Source organism: Tachypleus tridentatus, chromosome 9, assembly GCF_004210375.1.
Source record: "Tachypleus tridentatus isolate NWPU-2018 chromosome 9, ASM421037v1, whole genome shotgun sequence".
NCBI lineage: Eukaryota > Metazoa > Arthropoda > Merostomata > Xiphosura > Limulidae > Tachypleus > Tachypleus tridentatus.
Genome location: NC_134833.1, coordinates 144,367,061 through 144,388,562, shown reverse-complemented (window position 1 = coordinate 144,388,562; position 21,502 = coordinate 144,367,061). Strand labels below are relative to the sequence as shown.

The 21,502-nt window shown below is 32.6% G+C and overlaps 3 protein-coding genes across 3 annotated transcripts; 1 reads left to right on the top strand and 2 right to left on the bottom strand.

The window, feature by feature from the left end:
- Positions 1–69: 69 nt before the first annotated feature.
- Positions 70–5,444, bottom strand: LOC143227505 (galactosylgalactosylxylosylprotein 3-beta-glucuronosyltransferase S-like). The gene is made up of 5 exons (XM_076458947.1): positions 5,396–5,444; positions 3,227–3,315; positions 3,041–3,050; positions 2,593–2,717; positions 70–736 (listed from the first exon to the last, which is right to left on the bottom strand). The coding sequence occupies exons 1-5, from the start codon at positions 5,442–5,444 to the stop codon at positions 599–601; spliced, it is 411 nt and encodes a 136-aa protein (XP_076315062.1). The 3' UTR covers positions 70–598.
- Positions 5,445–5,583: 139 nt separating this feature from the next.
- Positions 5,584–11,855, top strand: LOC143227504 (galactosylgalactosylxylosylprotein 3-beta-glucuronosyltransferase S-like). The gene is made up of 4 exons (XM_076458946.1): positions 5,584–5,587; positions 9,063–9,448; positions 9,854–10,141; positions 11,515–11,855. Exons 1-4 carry the CDS (start codon positions 5,584–5,586, stop codon positions 11,650–11,652), a joined length of 816 nt encoding a protein of 271 aa, XP_076315061.1. The 3' UTR covers positions 11,653–11,855.
- A 2,076-nt stretch (positions 11,856–13,931) lies between these two features.
- Positions 13,932–19,560, bottom strand: LOC143226587 (galactosylgalactosylxylosylprotein 3-beta-glucuronosyltransferase S-like). The gene is made up of 4 exons (XM_076457761.1): positions 19,190–19,560; positions 17,758–18,143; positions 17,062–17,349; positions 13,932–16,268 (listed from the first exon to the last, which is right to left on the bottom strand). The coding sequence occupies exons 1-4, from the start codon at positions 19,275–19,277 to the stop codon at positions 16,131–16,133; spliced, it is 900 nt and encodes a 299-aa protein (XP_076313876.1). The 5' UTR covers positions 19,278–19,560; the 3' UTR covers positions 13,932–16,130.
- Positions 19,561–21,502: the final 1,942 nt, after the last annotated feature.

Sequence of the window (21,502 nt, the reverse complement as noted above, 5' to 3'; positions counted from 1 at the left end):
AGTTCATCGCCAAGACAGCGGCAAGTCTTCGAATTTGCAACAATAAAATCAGGGGTTCGATTCCCCTCGGTGGACACAGCATGTAGCCCGTTGTGGCTTTTCTGTAGAGAAAGAAACACACGTACACGTTAAACTCTTAAAAGTTGATGACTGAAAAACCTTTGGTTGTATGTCATGAGATGACTGGACTTTCAAATGTTCGTTTTTCTTCTATTGTTACAAGAGATGACCTGATCAATATTCCCAACCCTGATCATTTAAACAGAAATACTGCAATTGACATGGTTCGTTACTGTAAGGATATACAGTCTTATAACACAGATCTCTCTTTTAAATGTTATAAACCACTCCACAAAAAACAGTTTTTGGCTTTTTCACACAAAGTTAATAAAGTAGAGCATGTTTTAACATCATAAGACGAATGTAGAATTTAAATTTGAATTCGTGAAGAACTAAGACTTACGGACAGAAGTTTATTTACCACATTTAAAAGTCGAAAAAATGAAACCGTTATTTTTAGTGGAGTAAAAACTGCGTCGATTCTGTGAACAATTCTTTAATATAATGTTTGTGATTTTAAAACAAAAAGATATGTTTTCTATGTTTTCTTACGAGCAGTAGTTAACATAGAAGTGTAAAGTTTGGGAGGGTTTGTGTTTTCGTAGTCAGGTTCTTTCTTCATATTCTCCAAAGATGGGTAAGTCCTTACTGTGGTCCTGGTGTGCCACGCTAAAACCTGAAACAAAATATAAAATTACTATAAATATCGCGCGAAACAATTCGCAATATAATTTCACAGGTTGACGAACTGCATTACATATAATATAACAGAATTATATATATATATAAATAACATTCACTTTGTTAGAATTGGCTTTTCCAGTTTCGTTTTAGTTCTTGACGTATTCGGTCTGAATAGCCTTTTTCATGTGCATGGATCACTAGTATTATTGAACTTACAAGAGAGAAAACTGAATTTCTAAAAGAAGTTATGTTCACATGTTATCGCATTATTGAAACAAGACGGATAAATAAGTAAATTAGAAATTTGAAAGACCAATTATAAATATTACGTTCACATGATGGATAAGAGAACTTAGGAAAATAGTAAACTGTGAATAATCGCAGAATGAGATGTACTTCACCAAATGTGCACTGTAATGAATTAAATATTCTAAATGGACATGTATGAATTACTAAATTCAAGCTACAATTTAGAAAGTCAACAAACAAATGCAAGTAAAGTTTATTGTAAGATGATAATCAGGTGAGTTAATAAGCAAATTTAATAAAAGTTTATTTTAAAAGTAACATCAGGCGAGTTAATAAGCAAATTTAAGAAAAAGTTTATTTTAAGATTCAAATCAGGTAAGGTAACAAACAACTTTAAGTAAAGTTTATTTTATGATTAAAGCTAGGTATGGGAGAATTATTACGTTAGGTCCTTGATTTTTTTCTGCCTCTGCTTTAGAGAGAAAAATTATAATTATTCATCATGGGATACGGCATAACAACAAACTTTCTCAAATTTAATAACCAGAAAGATTGAATATGTGGATAAGAACTATATAAGGATATCAAGACAATTAGAAGGATCTCAGTACGATGTAAAGACGTTAGCACAAAAATTAGTCATGGTCCATTATCTCCATTAAGACGAACCAATGAGGAAAAAAAAACAGAGCACGAGCTAGTGGAAGCAACCTCTAATAATATCAAACAGATGTGTAGGAACTACATGGGTGATTAGAATTAAAACATATGAGTGGTGAAGAATAGATTAATTGACTTGTCACTGTGAGTAGAATTCCCAGAAATTATTAAAAATACAAACTACAAGGTAGTCTGTATGAACTACGTTATGTGTATACTCATAATTATTATATAATAAACTACTATTACAGTAGCATAATAATTGTGTTAGTTTCTTTAAAATTAGCAATCGCAAAATAGACGTTTATTTTTTATCGTAATTTCTACTTTTTATCACTTGGAAATTATTTCTTAAACCCAGTAAAACCATCCCTTTCGTAAGCGCCCCTTCATCTCACCCTCAAGAAATTTTACTATTCAAGCAAGTATAATTCATAACCTATTGTCGCAAAAAACACGCTTTTCACTGTGGACCCATAGCTTCATTATAAGTGTGATAGTCAAAACCTAATATCCAATCAGAGAGTTACTAGAAGACGCTGCCTTTCGTTTAGACTATCACTCCAGAACTATGGACGGCTATATGTAAAAAGCCTTTGTGTAACTTTACGTAAAATTCTGAAACAAATTATGCTGTATTATTTCCTACGTGTATACTCTCTATATGTAAAGAAGGATATTTAAAGTAGATTATTTTTCTTTAACTCCATGTTGTTTTTCTCTCTTTCAGTTCATTGGTTCTATATGTCACATTTCTTTAATATTACACCATTCAGAAGTAACTTAATTATATTTAATCTCTACATATGACGAGAACAAACGACAAAAAGCATAACTTTCACTGTCACTTTAAGGTTATTTTCTGAGGCAGAGATTGAAATAATAATTAAAAACACTCATTGAAAGTCTTTATAATTTTTGAATATAATATTTCCTTACCTCCGAGCAGTTGTTTCCTTTCGGTTCCAAGTCATCTAGCTCATAACGTAGACTTTGTAAGAATAGATCTTCTTCAAAACCATTTCGATATGGAACTGTAGCTTCAGAGGTACTTACAGCAAAACCTGCCCAATCGAAAAAATCGATTACCTTTCATTCCTAACGACTGGACTGGATAACTCTTCTCTTAACATGCCCCCTACTGGCCAAACACATTTTTGGTTGATCTCATCTGTAAAGACAAAAAAACAATTGAAAGATGAATGGATTATAAACAGAAAATTAGTTTCAATCTATATGTATTATAATTGATAAACCTTATCCATTATTTTAAAAAACAAATGACTGTAATAAATACTGACATTGTCAACTTTTTGAAAACAATATCTAATCTACTTGAAATAGTGACCCATCTGGTTATAAATGAAGTAAGATCGAAAGATCATACGTGTGATATTCTAATAATATATCGTATGAAATCATAACCATTTTAAATAAAGATAACCTTGTTAAAATATGATAGAAAATAATTTGATCTATATTTTATTGTTATAATTATGGTAAGCCATGTATATTTTGTTCACATAAATTATATTGTTGTCAAGTGTTGCACGTGATACATGTAATGTCTAACTTCCTCAAATATTTGAAGATCAAAAACGTTGTCGTCATCGGCCATAAAAATAACACCAGATTTGGCGTTTTCCCTAATCCATTTGAAGGCTGCATGGTGACAGCTGACAGCATAAGGATATTTCAGATGATTGGGTGGTCACGGTCCTAGTAGATAAGTATGTTGTATGCCTCGTTTTTTCATAATTTTCTCTGTTATTGGATCAACCTTGTTATTTCTGGAATCTGATTAGCTCGTGCATTGTGGCAGTGATGATATAAATTGTTGGTAATTCAATATTTTGATTCTCTCGATTATGAATGAGTTGGTTTTTATGGATTTCTACAGAGGAAATTAAGAAAAACATAAATACACACATACATATACACATATAACTTTTTTTACCAAAACGTGACACTTGTAGTTCAAATAAAAGTGTCGGTCTTGTTTCAGTATCTCACGTTTTAGGTTATTATTAAGTACAAAAAAGCATACAGGTGAATACATGTATTAGTCTTTTGGTTCTCTCGGAAGATGACACATCTCCAACTGAACATTTGTTCAAGTATTTTCCAAGTCTTCGTGAAAGTTATATATATATATGTTTTTTGTTGTGTTTTTTTTTCCTTTTCCGCACATTGTTTCATGTTGACTCGTGTGAAATATTTACAAATACTTAGTGTTATATACTTGAATCATTTAATTCAACTGATTCAGTTAAAAGCACCTCCGGCGGTGGAGAGGTAAGTTTGAAAGTTAATAATTTAAGTCCGATCCCTGCTGTAGGTTCGGGTATTCTGTTGTTTAGTTTTATTGTTCAGTAAGTTAGACTTAGACATGACGTCATTTAAATACAAAATAAAACTCAATTATTTCGTGGTAGACTGTGACCGATGATTTTAAAAACTAGTATAACAAAACGTTTCATATTACATTATATTTACTATTCATGTACTAATGTTGGCATAGCATCTATTTTTGTTTCAAGCAATTGATTTATCATCTTCCTAAATATAAAACGGCGGAGAAACATCTGAGCTTTCGTATTATTAGTATCAAAGAATGTCATTTCAGTTGACCTAGCTGCTAACGCTGAAACATCTGTAATACTAACATTAATTAACGTATAATGTAGCCTTAAACACTTTAAATGTAAAACATGAGAAGGAATATGGCTATAAATATTGTGAGAATCCGGCATGGCCAGTGGTTAGGGTGCTTGACTCGTATCCGAGGGTGGCGGCTTTGAATCCACGTCATACCAAATATGGTCACCTTTTCAGTCGTGAGGCGTTATAATGTTACAGTCAGTCCCACTATGCGTTGGTAAAAGAGTAGCCCAAGATTTGGCGGTGGGTGATGATGAGTAGCTGCTTTTCCTTTAATCTTACACTCCTGAATAAGGAACGGCTAGCGTAGATAGCCCTCTTGTAGTTTTGAGTGGAATTCAAGAACAAACAAACAAATATTTTGTAAACTTAGACTTAGAATTGTGTTATATAGAACTAAACAATCCCGTGGGGGCGTTATAATGTGACAGTTAATCCCACTATTCGTTGGTAAAAGAGTAGCCCATGAGTTGGCGGTGGGTGGTGATGATTAGCTGTCTTCCCTGTAGTCTTAAACTGTAAATTAGGGACGGCTAGCGCAGATAGCCCTCGTGTAGCTTTGAACGAATTTCAAAAGCAAAAACAAACAGTCTAACAAAGAGGCAGAGAAGTGCAATCGAGACAGTCAAATGTTGGTAAATTCCTTTGTGAGTCAATCAAAATTGTGATTATTCATCATAAGAATTCCTGGCGTATTCATAGAATATCTATTAGTGAAAATCAGTTAAGTTAACAATTACTTATATATAAACAATTCAGTGCGTTTAGTAGTACCACGTTCCAAGAATGGCTTCTATGTCATTTTGCTTAGCAACAAAATTATAACCTAATATTATTGTTAAATGTTAGTCTATATACTGAAAGTTTAAAACGAAATGTATATATGGAAAACATATTTGTTGATTTCTTAATTTAGAGTCTCCGTTGATATAAAAGGGTTGTTTTGATTACAAACATTGGTAATATCAAATAAAATAGCTTAATTCAGAAATGATTTAACATTAAAATTTTATGCAACTGGCTCTAGGTTAGGTGATCCCACACTACGTCTTTACTTTTGGCTTATTATACCATCACTCACTACACTTGTAAGGTTTCAAGGCACACATAGTCTCACGATTTCTTTGCATCCCTATAACTAAAATCGTAATGGGCAGACAGTAATCAAACCATTCTATCTGTACAAACGCATTTTGGCTTTTATGCCCCCTCCCTTCACCGTTTCGAAAAAATCAAGCTTGACATGACGTGACACACACTTGCTTTTATATGGGTAAGATATGATTAGCAATCCTATCCTGTACGTGGAAATGAGATTTTTGTAGTAGTCGACATTTTATGAAATATTTTTGATATTCCGTGTGGTGAGACTGAATATCCTGCACTATGAAATGGACATATTGTGACACATTGTATTGTTCAACGCTAATATGGGTATTTTGAATTTTTTGTAAAATAGGAGTTGAGTAGGCCGTGATGTGTGAGACTTGACTCTTTTCAAAATTTATCAATGCAATTTATTCAGCCCTAAAGAGCAACGTACACAAAATACAGATATTCACGAAAGAAGATTATCCGTTTCGTATGAGTGATAAAAATAAAAAGACGTGATGTGTTTCACCATATTCTTTTTCTAAACCTCTTGTTCTTAAAACACGTGATTTAGTGTTAATTGTTATTTTAATTCCGTTGTGTTCGTATATCCGCTATCATAGAAGAACTTTATTTCACTGCTCGTTTTTCTGGCTTGGTTCTGAAGCTGTAATGGGAAACATATAAGTTGTCTACGCTATTATGTACCAGACTATATTTCCTTTTTTGTCGCACTTTTTCCAGGAAAGAAGTCTTATATCTATGATTTAATTGTGTTTGTCTTTTTTTCTATAGCAAATTATCTATAGTTAAATAATTATTGTTTCGGATACTCGCGCAAAACTATACAAGACTAGCTTTTTGTTTATTTTGAATTTCGCGCAAAGATACACGAAGGTTATCTGTGCTAACCGTCCCTAATTTAGTTGTGTAAGATTAGAGGGAAGGCAGCTAGTCATCACCACCCACCACCAACCTTTTTACCAACGAATAGTGGAATTGACTGTGACTTTATAACGTCCCCATGGCTGAAAGGACGACCATGTTTGATGTGACAGGGATTCGAACTCACGACCCTCAGATTACGAGTTAAGAGCATTAACAACCTGTCCACACAAGGCTAACTGCGTCTGTAGTGGCTAATTTTGAACTGGTAAACTAGAAGAAAGAGAGATAGTAAACGGCACATATCTCCAGATCTTGGGTTACTTGTGTCTGACAGAATGTTGATATTTGATCATGGTTATGTTCTGAGTGCAACAGTCAAATCTCAACATTTAAGTTGCCCAAGAGCTGGGTGTTGTTGATTAGCTGCCGTTTCTCTATTATATTTGTTCGAAATTAGTTTGAAGTTCTACAATTGACTTATTAAGCTATCAGAAGTAGTTTACTCGGCGGGATTTACTTTGTTACAATATTTTATTAGCTGAGAACAACATAAATTCTAACGCTTATTAAAAGTCTTGTGATATTAAATAAAATCTAGCTGAATTTTATGATTCTACAAATTTTAATTCATACAAATTTTCTTGTCATCTATCAATTATATTTCTGTTAATATAAACTACTCAAAATCGTATTCAGTAGGTTCTATCCTTCAATGTGAGAGTTCCACAAAGTTGAACAAAATCAAATAGTTTAGAAGGAAAGTGCCTGGTTATGAATTTACTTTCCAGTTTATTAGTTAAGAAAGTGTTAAGTACTGTTGTAATGAAATAGTAATTATTTTATTTTTTATTCTTCATCTTCCTTTCACGCGTGGTATGAAACTGTGAAATGTTTTTGTGTTCTCTAATAATGTGTTTTGATGCAGCGACAAACATTTCCTGACTGAAATAACTTCGTCTACAAATAGAAACGGTTGTAAAACATCTGTTATTTCGTATCGAGCAATAGTATCAGTTTGTAGATGAAGTTATATATATATATATATATAATATTATACTTCCTGTATTCAGTTTAATTTATTTTTATGAAACAGCTTTCTAACATGGCAAGTTAAAAAAGAATCGCTATATTTGCAGTTATTGAATTTCGAAAGCAAGGTTCAATAATGCTTTAACACAAAACAGAAACGTTTCCTGTTAGGTGAACATTGTTAATACCCTGTATTCGTTAAAACGCTAATATTCTAGTGTTGACTGGTACAAAGTTAAGAAAAATTTTATCTCTACCAATTAAACCTAGATGTTTAAAGAATACTTCAGAATATTGTTTGGATCATTTAACATTCGTTTCTGTTTCAACTTGTTTTACTCTAGGTGTATATATGGTAAGTGAAAAAGTTGTTTAATATGGTGATGACCATGAAGTAAATATACGAAGTTATTGATGAAACAATATTATTTTTCATTCAACACAATTAATTTGAATCTGTACGAATTAAAAACACTGTCTATTTTTATTTTGAATATTTTATATATTCTAGAAATATAAGCATTTAGAATTTCTCATTGAAATATTCCTGAATAATAGAAAATTTATTATTTAAAAGAGGCAAAATCCCTAGTTAAGCACAAAGCTGAACAATGGCTCATGTATTCCCGTGTTTCTCCGATAATAAGACCTACCCATAAAATAAGACCTAGTGTGATTTTTGGGGATAGTTTTAATATAAGCCCTACCCTTAAAATAAGCCCTAGTTAAAAGTGGCAGGAAGAGGAAAGAAATAAAAAAAATTAATTTATTAATTAGTTTAATAGTTAGTTAATTAGATTGTTTAAGTATTAATCAGTTAGTTTAATAGTTTAATAATAGTTTATTTTAAATGGTTAGTTTAATAGTTTTACTTTGTAACTTCATTTTTTTAATATATCAAAATAAGACATCCCCCGAAAATAAGCCCTAGTGTCATATTTTGGAGTGAAAATTAATATAAGCCCTGTCTTATTTTCGGAGAAACACGGTATGTGCCAAACACGGGTATCGAAATCCGGAGTTTAGAGTTACGACTCTTCAGACTTCCCGCTCAGAGAGAAAGAGAGATAGATGATGATAAAATTGGATAGCTTTAATAGGAAAAAACTTAATGCAACTTAAGAACCTATACAAGGGCTAATTTCGACAGCCATAACTGATAGACGAGAGTGAAGAGAACTTATGTTCATGACGACGTTCGGCATCAGGTACAGGATATTCCACTACAATTTATTAAGAATATAGGTCACCTAACTGAGATTAACAGATAATTTCAATTAACAAAGACCACATATTAACGAAAAAGTTTGTTTATATGTTGTTCTAGATGAGAAGGACAGTTGTGTGAGTTTATCATTATAAACATCTTCATCATATATATATATATAATTCACTACAACAGTGAATCCTAACTCGTATATATTAGGGCTATCTGTACTCTGCCGACCATACGTATCAAAACCTTTTTTTTTTTAAATCTGAAGGATTTTAGCCTTCAGACTTGACGCTAAACCTATGAGAGGCTTTTATGATATGTATTCAATAGTTCCATACTTATAGTTTACCTGTGATAAAACTTCCACATCATATGTTTTTTGTACTTAATAATAACCCAAAACATGAGATACTGAAACAAGACCGACACTTTTGTTTGAACTACAACTGTCAATTTTTAGGTAAAAAATGTCATATGTGTACATATATGTGTGTATTTATGTTTTTCTTAATTTCCTCTGTAGAAATCCATAAAAACCAACTCATTCATGATCGAGATAATCGAAATATTGAATTACCAACAATTTATATCATCACTGCAACTTATGCACGAGCTAATCAAATTCTAGAAATAACAAGGTTGGCCCAAAGTTTAATGCACGTGCCAAACATTCATTGGTTGGTTGTGGAAGACTGGTTTGATAAAAATCCAATGGTAGAGAAAATTCTGAAAAAACGAGGTATACAACATACTTATCTACTAGGACCGAGACCACCCAATCATCTGAAATATCCTTATGCTGTCAGCTGTCACCATGCAGCTTTCAAATGGATTAGGGAAAACGCCAAATCTGGTGTTATTTTTATGGCGGATGACGACAACGTTTTTGATCTTCGAGTATTTGAGGAAGTAAGATATTAAATATATCACGTGCAACACTTGACAACAATATAATTTATGTGAACAAAATATACATGGCTTACCATAATCATAACAATAAAATCTAGATCAAATTGTTCTCTATCATATTTTAACAAGTTTATCTTTATTTAAAATGGCTATGATTTCATGCGATATATTTTTTTCAATATCACTATTATAATTCGATCTTACTTCATTTCTAACCAGGTGAATTACTATTTTAAGTAGATTAGATATTGTTTTCAAAAAGTTGACAATGTCAGTATTTATTATACTCGTTTGGTTTTTAAAATAATGGATAAGGTTTCTCAATTATAATACAGACAGATTGAAACTAATTTTCTGTTTATAATCCATTCATCTTTCAGTTGTTTTTTCCTTTTTTTTTAACAGATGAGATCAACTAAAAATGTAAGTGTTTGGCCAGTAGGGGGCACGTTCGTAAATGAGTTATCTAGTCCAGTCGTTAAGAATGGAATGGTAATCGATTTTTACGACGGTTTTCGGATAAAAAGAAAATTTGCTCTCGATTGGGCAGGTTTTGCTGTAAGTGTTCAACATTTCCTCAGTACCCCTGGAACTACAGTTCCATATCGAAATGGTTTTGAAGAAGATCTATTCTTACAAAGTCTGCGTTATGAGCTAGATGACTTGGAACCGAAAGGAAACAACTGCTCGGAGGTAAGGAAAGATTATACTCAAAAATTATAAAGGCTTTCAATGATTTTTTTTAAGTTATTTCAATTTCTGCTTTAGAAAATAACCTTTAAGTAACAGTGGAAGTTATGCTTTTTGTAGTTTGTTGTCATGTGTAGAGATTAAATATAATTAAGTTACTACTGAATGATGTAATATTAAATAAATATGACATATTGTACCAGTGAACTGAGAGAGAGAAAAACAACATGGAGTTAAAGAAAAAGAATCTACTTTTAAATATTCTTCTTTACATATAGAGAGTATACACGAAGGAAATAATACAGCATAATTTGTTTCAGAATTTTACGTAAAGTTACACAAAGGCTTTTTACATATAGCCGTCCATAGTTCTGGAGTGATAGTCTAAACGAAAGGCAGCGTCTTCTAGTAACTCTCTGGCTACTCTTCTCTGATTGGATATTAGGTTTTGACTATCACTCTTATAATAAAGCTATGGGCCCATAGTGAAAAGCGTGTTTTTTGGGACAATAGGTTATGAATTATAATTGCTTGAATTATACTTACGAAAGGAATGGTTTTACTAGATTTAAGAAATAATGTCCAAGTGATAAAAAGTAGAAATTACAATAAAAAATAAACGTCTATTTTGCGATTGCTAATGTCAAAGAAATTAACACAATTATTATGCTACTGTAATAGTAGTTTATTATATAATAAATATGAGTATACACATAACGTAGTTCATACAGACTATCTTGTAATTTGTATTTTTAATAATTTCTGGGAATTCTACTCATAGTGACAAGTCAATTAATCTATTCTTCACCACTCATATGTTTTAATTCTAATCACCCATGTAGTTCCTACACATCTGTTTCATATTATTAGAGGTATATTAGAGGTTGCTTCAACTAGCTTGTGCTCTGTTCTTTCTTCCTCATTGGTTCGTCTTAATGGAGATAATGGACCATGACTAGTGATGACAAGCTTCTGTTTTTGAGAAACACTTTACATAGAAGAGCGAACAACAAGGTTTTTCGCTCCATTGGTTCGTCTTAATGGAGATAATGGACCATGACTAATTTTTGTGCTAACGTCTTTACATCGTACTGAGATCCTTCTAATTGTCTTGATATCCTTATATAGTTCTTATCCACATATTCAATCTTTCTGGTTATTAAATTTGAGAAAGTTTGTTGTTATGCCGTATCCCATGATGAATAATTATAATTTTTCTCTCTAAAGCAGAGGCAGAAAAAAATCAAGGACCTAACGTAATAATTCTCCCATACCTAGCTTTAATCATAAAATAAACTTTACTTAAAGTTGTTTGTTACCTTACCTGATTTGAATGTTAAAATAAACCTTACTTAAATTTGCTTATTTTGTTTCAGGTTTTAGCGTGGCACACCAGGACCACAGTAAGGACTTACCCATCTTTGGAGAATATGAAGAAAGAACCTGACTACGAAAACACAAACCTTCCCAAACTTTACACTTCTATGTTAACTACTGCTCGTAACAAAACATAGAAAACATATCTTTTTGTTTTAAAATCAGCAAACATTATATTAAAGAATTGTTCACAGAATCGACGCAGTTTTTACTCCACTAAAAATAACGGTTTCATTTTTTCGACTTTTAAATGTGGTAAATAAACTTCTGTCCGTAAGTCTTAGTTCTTCACGAATTCAAATTTAAATTCTACATTCGTCTTATGATGTTAAAACATGCTCTACTTTATTAAATTTGGTGTGAAAAAGCCGAAAACTGTTTTTTTGTGGAGTGGTTTATAACATTTAAAAGAGAGATCTGTATTATAAGACTGTATATCCTTACAGTAACAAACCGTGTCAATTGCAGTATTTCTGTTTAAATGATCAGGGTTGGGAATATTGATCAGGTCATCTCTTGTAACAAGAGAAGAAAAACGAACATTTGAAGGTCCAGTCATCTCATGATATACAACCAAAAATTTTCCAGTCATCAACATTTAAGAGTTTAACGTGTACGTGTGTTTATTTCCCAATAGAAAAGCCACAACGGGCTACATGCTGTGTCCACCGAGGGGAATCGAACCCCTGTTTTTATTGTTGTAAATTCGAAGACTTGCCGCTGTCTAGGCGATGAACTAAGAGTTTAAATTTTATAGTTAACATTCCATGACCTTTAGCGAACTAGAATTGAAGCCGGGATTAGGTATTATTTGAGGAAAATTAATTATATTAAGACAAAAATTGCATATAACAAAATAAAATACTAACTAATCCAAGAACCAGTGTTAAAACTTTTTATCGAAATTATGAAACAACAAGCTGTGGTGTCAGTCCTTTGTCAGAGTTATGAATATACGAAAATGTTGGAGAAGATTGCATGCTAAATAAAACAAAAATCCTAACTTTCATACAATATATTTATAACATATTATTACAGCTATTCATTACTACCTCACAATAAGTTGTGTATAAACTGTAAGAACTCACTATATACACAATTAAAACATGGTATACACCATGTGATGGTCAGGAAGGCTTTGTAGGAAGAGGTAGTGGCGGTAGAAATGCTTCCTGTTATCTGTTTTAAACATACAGAGTTTCACGTGATTAATTACTTGATTTCCTTTGGGCATAGAAGTGACTTACGGGCTGAAGTTGAAACTTCATTGGTTGAAGTAAGAAGTGGGTATAACTCAAGAAGCAGTCTTCCCATATCAACATTATGGTGATTGTTGTAGTAGAAACTTCAACCGAATTTATATAATATTACAATGGTTGTGACCATTTTTCACTGTGTTTCTCATGAAAGAGTGCTGGTACATTGTGTGAGATATATATACGTATATAATACGTTTGTGTTCCTCATCTATTTTGTATGTGTATATTGATTTACAGAAATTTTAATGCGTGTGTGTGTTCTTATAGCAAAGTGATATCGAGCTATTTGCTGTGTTTACCGAGGGGAATCTCACCCCTAATTTTAGTGTTTTAAACCAGAAGACTTGCCGCTGTCCCACCGAAGGACTGAAACATTTATAAAATTGTTTTTTTGTGTGTACGAACGTGGCATTATATATGAATATAGTTTATTTGTTTGTAGCTTTGCCTTTGGGGGACATAAATGTAGCTAACTTTAACTCAGTCAAAGATACTAAACACTCAACAACAGCAGTAATAGGGGTAGAAGCGGTTTTGAGCACCCATTAACATGCCATTCATTCCAGACTATCATCCCACAAGGTTTGGTTAAAATTAGCCTCGTGACCTAGAACTGGTTAAACAAGGAGCAAACAGACAGACGCATCTGTCAGAGTTGCACAACTCATGTGAGCCAGCATGGCCAGGTGGTTAAGGCACTCGACAAAATCTAAGGGTCGTAGGTACGAATACTCTTCACACCAAACATGCTCGCCCTTTCAGTCGTGGAGGGTTATAATGTGACGATCAATCCCACTGTTTGTTGGTAAAAGAGTAGCCCAAGAGTTGGCGGTGGGTGGTGATGTCTAGCTACCTTTTCTCTAGTCTTAAACTGCTAAATTAGGGATAGTTAGCGCAGATAGCCTTCGTGTATCTTTGTGTGAAATTAAAAAACAAACAAGCAAGCCATGTATATGTATAGTAATAAAAAATGTGGTAGTGGCATGATGCATAAAATAAAAATACATAGACGACGAAAGTTCCTGTACAAAAGAAACAGGCAAAAAGTAACAACTAGGTGCATGGAACAAGAGAAACGTAAATAATCAAATATAATGAAAAATACGACTCAAAGCAAATTCCAAGAATATAAAAATACTGCATGTACAAAAAAACTTTTGAAACAATTAACAATCATCTATTTAAAATCTAGCATAAATAGAACATAAGGAATACTTATATTTCCATAAGAGTAGACAACAGATGCAGTCAGTATAATCTTAACTAAGATTATTTCATTGGAGGTATTTTTTCTGTGTTGTACATGATCATATAGCTGTAGAAACGAAAGTTCTGTACAAATAAATCTGCTTCCCAAATCAACAGTTGTTTCAGCAACTTCATACAAATATGTATCTGTGTTTGGATGATAAAAAACAGATGATATTTTGTTTTCATATTATTATTATTATTATGGTCTGCATTGATTAGCTAAAAATGGCGCCTTAGTTGAGAAATTGATTTTTAACCGGACAACTATATTTAGTAAAAACAATTAAAAGGGCAAATTGAGAAAGAAGGAGACAAACAAAACTAAACAAGAAAGAACGTTGTTGTTAAGAACTGTAATAATATAAAATATTTGTTGTGTATTAACATTACACAAGTGATTTCAAATTATCATGTAAAATGCACAGGGCATTAGTCAGATTGTTAATTGTTTATCATTTAAATTACTGATACGTTAATAAAATGGTATTGGATATACAATAACTTCAGCTCATATCGGAACCATGTAGTACTTATCGTATTAAGCATGCTTTATTGATTCATAGTATGTATCTTGTGTTTGAAACTGTCTTGAAATACGCAAGACCAAAGTTTGAACTAAGGAAACTAATTAATGAAACGTTTATTCTAGCCTTTTCTTTATATCTTAAGGACGTGTAATGACAGTACACCTAATTGTATTTCACTTTATTTTAAAAACATTTTAACGTTTTATACAATCCCTTTATTTGATACGGGTATATTTTTGTCACCACGGGTAAGTCTTTTATTCAAACTAACGTTTTGAATGACACAAAGAATCTGAATAAATTTAATCCATCTTCAAACAACATGGTGTCAAAGAGTCAGCATGGTTTCACTAAGGGAAAATATTGTTTAATAAATATTCTGACATTCTTTGAGGATGTTACAGCAGTAGTTGATAAAAGAAATACCGTGGATTTGGTTTACATTGATTTTCAGAAAGTGTTTGATAAGGTGCCTCACAAAAGACTTGTTACAAAAATTAAATCTGTGCGAGTGTGGAAAATGTTATTAAATTGGGTAGAAAATTGGCTATAGAGCAGAAAACATGAAGTGGTAATAAATGGAATTAGGCCTGACTGTATTGAGGTTACAAGTGATGTACATCAGGGTCTTTTGCTGCTTATAATATATATTAATGATATTGACTCTAGAATGATTAACACAATTTTGAAGTTTGCATATGACATTAAGATTTGTGGGGTGGCTAATTGTACCAAAGATGATGTAAATTTACAGGGGAGATTTAGGTCATTTGATACACTGGGCCAATACGTAGAAGATGATGTTTAATTATCCTAAATGTGAGGTGATACATGCATATTTATACACTTCAAATTAGTATTACAACTTAAATGGAAATACATTAACTACTGTGGTTGAAGAGATTACGTTTATAGTGTACTGTTTAGAGCTTCCTTCCCCGAAGAAGAACATTGAATTCTAAGAGAAGAGCCACTAGGTTGATACCTGGTATGACAAGATTGTCATATAGAACAGACTAAAGTGTCTAAACTTGTTTTCTCTAGAGAAAGGATGGTTTAGAGGAAATTTGATTGAAATGTTTAATATTATTGAAGGTATTAATAACATAGATCCATCAGATATTTTTGTGTTTATCAATGAAACCCATAAAACAAGGGATCATAAGTTCAAATATTGGTACCATAGGAGTCATCTGTATTTTAAACAGTATTACTTGTCAAACAGAGTGGTTGGCCTTTGGAATAAGCTGACTTCGGGGGTGGTAAGTTCAAGGAAAGATTGGATGAATGCATGAGTAGTAAGGGATGGTTAGAGCTGGAATGGACATCCTTGATGAGCTGATAGGCTTCTCTTTTTTTACTTTTAAGTTTTATGAATAATGAAGCTGAAATATATCCTTTTCGGGTGTCTATATGGTTTCTAGTCCCGCATTTATTGTATTTTTACTTCTACATTCACTAATAAAACGCTGAAAAGTGATCTCGTTTTATGGAGAAACACAAATAGTATTGATTCTATGCTCAAATCTGTTTTTATAATTTATGTGATTTTTCAAAATCTTTAAATAAACACGTTTTCTATATTTTGTTACGAGCAGTAGTTAACATAGAAGTGTAAAGTTTGGGAAGGTTTGTGTTTTCGTAGTCAGGTTCTTTCTTCATATTCTCCAAAGATGGGTAAGTCCTTACTGTTGTCCTGGTGTGCCACGCTAAAACCTGAAATGAAATATAAAGTTACTATAAAGCTATGTAATGTAAAAAGTAAATAACTAAACACATAACTGAACAGGTTCATAAACTACATGAGAAGAATCTTTACTCTTTCAATACTGACTTTTCCAGATTCGTTTTAAGTATTGACAAGTTTGATACAATATAGCAAATACTTACAAGAGATGTTTCTACAGTGGAATTAATATTTTAAATGAAATCACTGTTACTAAAACTTATTTATTTTGTGTTTTAAAATTACTACAATACGAAAGCAAAATGTTAATAACCAATATATATACATATATAGAATCAAAACGCGTTTGGGCAGATGTATACATGGATCGACCCTTCATCAAAACAAAAAAATTCGGAAATGGTACGTTTATTAAAAAAGGGATACAAACCCATTTTTTTCATTAGACAACAACAACTCAAGAGTTTCAGGAGATGCCACATTTTTTATAGTTTATCAATTCAATATTAGGCACAGCTATGCATAACCCTTGTGTAATTTTCCGTGAACTTATGGATCAAAGTATTTCACTATTTTTGTGTCCTTCCATAAGTAAGAAAAAACATTCAAAGATACAGTCTTTCCTCTTTTGCTATATATTATCTTTATTTATGTTATTTCAACGATACATGTTAACTCTTTCACGAGTGCAAGCAGGGACTATTAATTTCTAAAACAGCCCTAACTTCCACTGTTACTTAACGGTTATTTTCTAAGGCAGAAATTGAAATAACTTTAAAAAATCATTGAAAGCCTTTATTTTTGAGTATAATCTTTCCTTACCTCCGAGCAGTTGTTTCCTTTCGGTTCCAAGTCATCTAGCTCATAACGCAGACTTTGTAAGAATAGATCTTCTTCAAAACCATTTCGATATGGAACTGTAGCTCCAGGGGTACTGAGGAAATGTTGAACACTTACAGCAAAACCTGCCCAATCGAGAGCAAATTTTCTTTTTATCCGAAAACCGTCGTAAAAATCGATTACCTTTCCATTCCTAACGACTGGACTAGATAACTCTTCTCTTAACATGCCCCCTACTGGCCAAACACTTACATTTTTGGTTGATCTCATCTGTAAAAAAAAAACAAAACACAAAAATGAAAGATAAATGGATTATAAACAGAAAATTAGTTTCAATCTATCTGTATTATAACTTAGAGACCTTGTCAATTATTTTAAAAACCAAACGACTATAATAAATACTGACATTGTCAACTTTATGAAAACAATATCTAATCTACTTGAAATAGTGACCCATCTGGTTAGAAATGAAGTAAGATCGAAAAATCATACGTGTGATATTCTAAAAATATATCGTATGAAATCATAGCCATTTTAAATAAAGATAAACTTGTTAAAATATGATAGAAAACAATTTGATCTATATTTTATTGTTATGATTATGACAAGCCATATATATTTTATTCACATAAATTATGTTGTTGTCAAGTGTTGCACGTGTTTTACTTAATATCTTACTTCCTCAAATACTCGAAGCTCAAAAATGTTGTCGTCATCCGCCATAAAAATAACACCAGATTTGGCGTTTTCCCTAATCCATTTGAAGGCTGCATGGTGACAGCTGACAGCATAAGGATATTTCAGATGATTGGGTGGTCTCGGTCCTAGTAGATAAGTATGTTGTATACCTCGTTTTTTCAGAATTTTCTCTACCATTGGATTTTTATCAAACCAGTCTTCCACAACCAACCAATGAATGTTTGGCACGTGCATTAAAGTTTGGGCCAACCTTGTTATTTCTGGAACCTGATTAGCTCGTGCATAAGTTGCAGTGATGATATAAATTATTGGCAATTCAATATTTTGATTATCTCGATCATGAATGAGTTGGTTTTTATAGATTTCTACAGAGGAAATTAAGAAAAACATAAATACACACATAGATGTACACATATAACATTTTTTACCTAGACATTGACAGTTGTAGTTCAAACAAAAGTGTCGGTCTTGTGTCAGTATCTCATGTTTTAGGTTATTATTAAGTACAAAAAACATATGATGTGGAAGTTTTATCACAGGTAAACTATAAGTATGGAACTATTGAATACATATCATAAGAGCTTCTCATAGGTTTAGCGTAAAGTCTGAAGGCTAGAATCCGGGTTTTGATACTTGTGGTCGGCAGAGCACAGATCGCGCTTATGTTGTTTTATTTTTAACAACATAGTAACAAAGATTATATATCCGATAATGTACGAGTTAGGATTTACTGTTGTAATAAAATATATATGATGAAGATGTTTATATGATAAACTCACACGACTGTCCTTCACATTTAGAACAAGAGTAAACAGACAAACCTGTTTCGTTAATATATGATCTTTGTTAATTGAAACTATCTGTTAATCTCAGCTTGGTCACGTACATTCGTAATAAACTATAGTGGAATATCCTCTATTTGAGGCCGAACGTAGTCATGAACATAAGTAGTCTTCACCGTAGTCTATTAGTTGTGGCTATCGAAAATAGCCCTTGTGTACGTTCTTAATTAACATTAACTTTTTTCCTATTCAATCTTGTCATAATCCACCTCTCTTTCTCTCTAAGCGGAAAGTCTGAAGAGTCGGTCGTAACTCTAAACTCCGGATTTCGATACCCGTGTTAAGCACACAGTAGATAACTAATTTTGCAGCTTTGTAGTTAACAAGGGATTTTACGTTTTTAAAGAATAAATTACTTTTTTTTATTAGTGGACTACTTTAACAGAAATACTAAATGTTTGTATCTTTATAACACAAAAATGTATATAAAATACACAAAATGAAAATAAAGTGTTTTTACTTCGTACAGGTTCATATTAATAATATTAGAATATAATATTATTACAACATGGAATTACTTTAGTCTACATTATTGTCATCAAGATATGAGAAAACATATTTTCACTTACTGTTTATACATCCAGAGTAAAACAAGTAGAAACAGAAACGAATGACACACGATCCACATAATATTTGAAAGATATTTTTTAGCGACATCTGGGTTTAAGTGGTAGAAATACAACATTTGATAATTTACTGCGAATCAAAACAATATTAGCGTTTCAATTGATACAGGACATTAACAAAGTTCATCTCACGAAAACAACAAAGATTATATGTTACTTAAAACAGTAATAAACCTTGCCTTCAAAATTTACTGATGAAAAATACTTAATATTTCTTGCAGAACGATGCTTCTCACAAATTTTTCTATTTCATATTAGAATGTGTTTTTTTCCTATTTGAAAAATAAAATAACAGTGATCGCTGATATTACGCATGAATTGGTGAAACAACCTCTCATATATATATATACACCTAACGAACAAAGCTGAAAACAATGACTGACGTAATGTAACAGATGGTTTCTGATTGGTTTTATTTTTGGACTGTCGTATTCAGTAACTGGAGGTTACGTGAAAAGTAAATTGCTTTACAAACAACCAGTTCAACGGGGCCCCGGCATGGCCAGGTGGATAAGGCACTTAACTCGCAATTCGAGGGTCGCGAGCTCGAATCCCCGTCACACTAAATATGATCCTTTTTTCAGCTGTGGGGGCGTTGTAATGTTACAGTCAATCCCACTATTCGTTAGTAAAAGAGTAGCCCAAGAGTTGGCGGTGAGTGGTGATGACTAGCTGCTTTGCCTCTAGTCTTACAGTGCAGAATTAGGGACGGCTAACACAAATAGCCCTCGTGTTCAACTGTTCACATTACTCATCTGGACACAAGGAAGCGCTGTTAAAGAAAGAAGGAAAAGAAAAAGATAAGCAAAATAAAAACGCTATAAAATAATTCTTAACGTTTTCTACCCAATAAACTAGATTAATCTTCTACCTTCCACCTCAAACAAAGGATCTTTCTACTTAACTACCCTTTTGTTTTACTTTACAGAAGATGGGGGGGGGGGAATCCATACTTACTCCCCGTTCCATCCATCCTGGTAACTTGATGTTCTTATATAAGCAACTTGTAATTCTATTTTGTATTATATATTTAATATCATGTCTTTTAAATAGTGAAACACAGAACGTACTGAATTTGAATCAAAAGTACTTTTTGTTTGCTCATTTGGCCAACCACAAACAGTATAATGTAAAGTGCCATATTACAGAATGGTCAGTCGTATACCGTATAATGTATAATGTCATATTACAGAATGGTCAGTCGTATACTGTACAATGTACACGTTAGATCCTTAACATAGAATATTCATCTACTCCCCAAGAAATGAATCTGAGGACACGGAGCTTGTTCAGTGCCCTTGTACACTTGACGCATAGCTTTTTTGATGTGTAGGATGAAGGTAAGCTTACGGTCAAAGATAAGCACCAAGAACTTTGCCTCAGGAACCACAGGAATAATAAAATCACCTAGAAAGAGCTCAGGATGGGGGTGAATATCCCATTGGTGGCTAAAGTGTATGCAAAGGGTTTTAGAAAAAGAAAACATAAAAATGTTTGCTGTGGTCCACTTTAGTAAACAGTTGAAGGCAGTTTGAAGCTGCCTCTCAATAAACCTAATTCGCGACAACTGGCACGAGATGTGGATGTCGTTGACATACGGTTCGTTTACCACAGTAAGAGGATGTTGTGTAATGATAGCACTAGTTTTTATACTCAAAAGTGTGACATTCAAGACGCAGCTCTAAGGAACTCTAAGTTCTTGTGGGAAAGAAAGGGTAATACACGAATCTACACGTATTTGGAATCGCTTATCCTTTAAAACATTTTTTTTTATAAAATAGAGCAAATTGCCATGTAACCGTTATAAGTGGAGGTATTTCAAAATACTGTAACTCCACGTAGTATCATAAGCCTTCTCAAGGTCAAAGAATACAGATACAAGAAGTTGTCATATGAAGAAGGCTTCTTTGATCAAATCAGGTGATTCATGGTGGAGCTCTGTCGTCAGAACCCACACGAAGTGGGCAAGATAATGCTCTTTGATTCGAGAAACTCAACAAGACAATCATTAATTAGCTTTTTGAAGCTGTAATTCAAATGACAGGTTTGAATTAGAGATGATTCTCTAACATCTTACAAAGGCAGCTCGTCAAAGTAATTGTACAATAGTTTGAAAGAATCTTGAAATCCTTTCCAGGCTTACAAAAAGGGATGGCAATAGCCCATTGCCATGTACCAGGAAAAGCATTCTCTTCCAGATTCAGAGAAAACAACCAGGAGAATAGCAAGAAAGGCAGGAGAGAGATGGTGCAGCAA